The following is a 3,371-nucleotide window of genomic DNA, read 5'->3' on the forward strand; positions in this document are numbered from 1 at the left end:
CCTGCCAGCAGCCCGGCCCTGCCAGCAGCCCGACCGCCCCGCCGGCGCTCCCGGGGAAGCGCCGCAGCCCTTTCCTCCTTTCCTCCGGCCGGGCCTGGCATCGCTGGAGCGTTGGGTGTGTGTGCAGCTACACCAGGAGCACGGCGGGGCTGTGTCCCCACGACACTTCAGGCAGGGCCCGTCTCCCGTGAACGTGTCAAGTGAAGGAGGCTGCTCCCGGGTGGGCAGGCTGGGGCTGCGCCTGCTCGTGCCCGGTTTTGCTCCTGCTGCAACTTGCAGTGCACAAACCAGGACCAGGTGCAGCAATGCTGAGCTGTCCCGTCCCCACTGGGATGTCATGGCCTCTCCCTTCAACATCAGACTGTTCCTCAAGGTGTCCCAGCTGTTTCCCGGGAATTGCAGCAGCCTTGAAGATGATCCATTTTGCAGCCTATTGAGAGCATGTTCTTAGCTGTGCTTCCCTGTCGGTTTCTCCCTCTCTACCAGCTCAGGATTAAGCTTTACACCCTCGCCGGCCTCGCTGTGCCTCTCACCGCTCCTTCATCTCGGAGGTGTCAGATATCACGGCTGGCCCTGCCCGCCTCCCCTCCTCCCGGGGAGATCCCCCGCCTGTCACACAGCAGCTGCATTATCCTCCTCCAAATCCTCCTTCTGCCGTGACGTCCGCAGAACACTTGACTCAGATTAGTCTGTCATGCGGAGGCTCTTACCCCCCCGCTGACCTGTGCTTCCCCCTCTGCCGCTGCTTCTGGCTGCCTCTGCTCCCTGCCGGGCCGGGGGTTGTGGTGACACCGGAGTTGTGGGAGGAACGTCAGACATGAGTAGTTCCTTGCTCTCTCCACTCGGGTGCTAACTTTTCCATCCCAGCTTTCCTGCCTGCACACTGCCCTCTCCATCTGGTGGTGTCCCCAACACCTTTCCCCGGAAAAGGTTTTTTCACTGAATCTTCCCTATTATTTCGAGAGGTGTCAGTGAAGCTAAAGATTTCATCACTTGTCTCCTCTTAGTGTGGGAGGATCAGAGTTTCCCTGAGTGCATCCCAAAATCCTGGCCTGCTCTGCAGTGCCTATTTTTAATTTAAGGCAATAACGGGTGCCTTTGTCCCTGGGCTGACAGCTGGGTAGTGCCCTGAGTGTGATCCCAGTGTTTTCCCTCGGGCCAGCACAGCCTTGGCCCCGCTGATGTGTGTTTCCTTCATGCCTCCGTGCTTGAATTTCCTGCTTCCTCCTCACTTGGCAGACGGAGCCCTTGGATCAACACCAGTTTGCAGGGACAGCAGGAGCTGCAGCCTGTGGTTCAGACGAGGGGGCGGCAAGGAGCGGTGCTGCCTCCCGGCCTCGGGCCTCCATGAAACAGCTGAAACAACCTCCAGCTCTGCTGCCAGCTCTGCGGGAGGACGGCGCCGCTTTGGCAGGGAACTCAGAATCCATTTTTGAGCAGAGGCAATTAGGGAAGCTGGAAAATGCAACGTGATGCTGGGATAGATTTGAGGTACTCAGGCCTGCTTAGCATCGAGGTGGCTTGATCATGTGCAAGGAGAGGGTTCATTGAAGGTCTGCTTTCCCAAGGGAGAATGGGATTTGGTTACTCAGAGGCCAGGCCATCTTGAACTGAAACTGGAAAGGAGCTGCAGATTTCGCTGGGAAAACCCTTTCATTGGAACCCTTCATCTTGGTATGGGTTGGTTGGGATTACCTGAAATCTTTGCTTAGGTTTGAGGATAATTCTGCGAGAGAGGTTTTGGTTTTACTGCAAGGAGAAGTCAGTGATGGGATTTTCTTGGTGATGCATCTAACTTGGGTTATGTCCAGAGTCTGAACCAGTGTTTGTGAGCAGCCATGACTGGGCTTAATGGTTTCAGGTCCCCACTTGAAAATGCAAGGTTGTTTCAGTTGCTGTAAGCTAACTGTCTTCTCTCTCCTTTTGAGGTGTCAAGGGTTGTTTTTCCAGTAATTTGGACCTTTTTGAAGTGCCCGCTTGCCTAATGCCATGAATATTGCAGTGAACAATGCGGAAGAGAAAGCTGTCCATTCCTGGTCCAGAATTTCCTCTGCAGGACAGAAAGTGCTGGAGGAAGCCCTGCGAGTCTTCAACCCCATGTCCAAGGACCTTTCGGACACAGAGACCCAGCTGGTGGCCTTCATCCAGGGCCTGAAGGAGGAGGGCTATCAGCCCACAATTCTGAGAAGCAAGGATGTGTATGGGTACAGCTCATGCACGGCAGACACGCCGAGCCCAAGGGAACAGAGTACCCTGCAGCGCTGCGCCAGCGCCGAGGCCGCTCGGAGCACAGCAGCCGTGGCCAAGGGGGACCCTTCACCCACCAGCCTTTCGGGGAACTCCCTGAAAGTCCCCACTCAGCCCATCTCCATAGGGGATTCCACCAATCTCCTCTTGAGCTCCTTGAAGCAGACAAGGTCTGGCACATCCAAGGCTGCGGCAGTGGGTTTCCCTGCGGGCATGTATCCTGATGTGTACCCAGCCATGGGACTGTCGGTGGTCCTGGATGCTCTGGTGCCGCTGAAAACAACCACGTCCTGTTTGGAGTCCAAGTACACACGAGGGCGTCTTGGAATCTCAGCCTCGGACCTTAAACTCCTCAAGGCTTCCAATCCACCCAGGCAGTTTTCTTCAGGCAAGACCACTAAAATAACAGAAGGTAAGGGGTACAAGCGTTTGATAAAGACAGCACCGGATCCTGCCACCCTAGCTTTAAACCTTCTGAAGGGACCAAAGGGTGGGGTGCTGCAGGAGAGCAATGCCTGCAAAGCCTCAGGAGTCCTCAATGGGAGAGTCACAGGCAGCTCCTCTCAGGGCTGTGCCACAGCTCCACAGTCCAAGACCTTGAAAATTATAGATAAGGCACCTCTGGTGAGAAAAACAGAGTGGAAAGGCAGCAGCACTTACCGGGAGAGTATTGGGCAGAAGAGGAGAGGAGCTACAGAGGTAAGAGAAGCACCACAGAGGAAGAAAGCAAATACCATTCCTGCCCGAAACAAATCTCGACAGGCTCAGAGCACTTTGAACCTGCTGAAATTCCGGGCCATCAAGGTGGGCAGCTCTTCTTCTGATGATGAAGTGAGGAGGAGAGCACAGAAGATTCTTAGAGTCAACCTATCCCCTGTGATCCGGATTCAGCCCTTGTCCCACTCTCACAACGTTCCCTGAGTTTTGTCACTTTGTCACTTTTTTTTTTTTGGTAAGTAAGTAAAATCCAAGCTTGGCACCAGAGCACAGAGAACTTTGGGAGCGACTCTGCATCTCTGGTGCCTGGTGACAGTAAGTCGACCAACCTGCAGACAGAGCAGCCTGCTCTGCCTGTCTGCCACTGCTGTGCAGAACTGACTGCAGAAACACAAAACCGTCTTGGG

The 3,371-nt window shown here is 55.0% G+C and overlaps 1 protein-coding gene across 1 annotated transcript; it reads left to right on the forward strand.

Annotated features, from left to right (window-relative positions):
- Positions 1-1,989: 1,989 nt before the first annotated feature.
- CCDC71 (coiled-coil domain containing 71) lies at positions 1,990-3,168 on the forward strand. The gene has a single exon (XM_009996997.1). It carries the CDS (start codon positions 1,990-1,992, stop codon positions 3,166-3,168), a length of 1,179 nt encoding a protein of 392 aa, XP_009995299.1.
- Positions 3,169-3,371: the final 203 nt, after the last annotated feature.

Source organism: Chaetura pelagica, unplaced genomic scaffold (genome assembly GCF_000747805.2).
Source record: "Chaetura pelagica isolate M959 unplaced genomic scaffold, ChaPel_1.0 scaffold364, whole genome shotgun sequence".
In the NCBI taxonomy this organism is placed as follows: Eukaryota; Metazoa; Chordata; class Aves; order Apodiformes; family Apodidae; genus Chaetura; species Chaetura pelagica.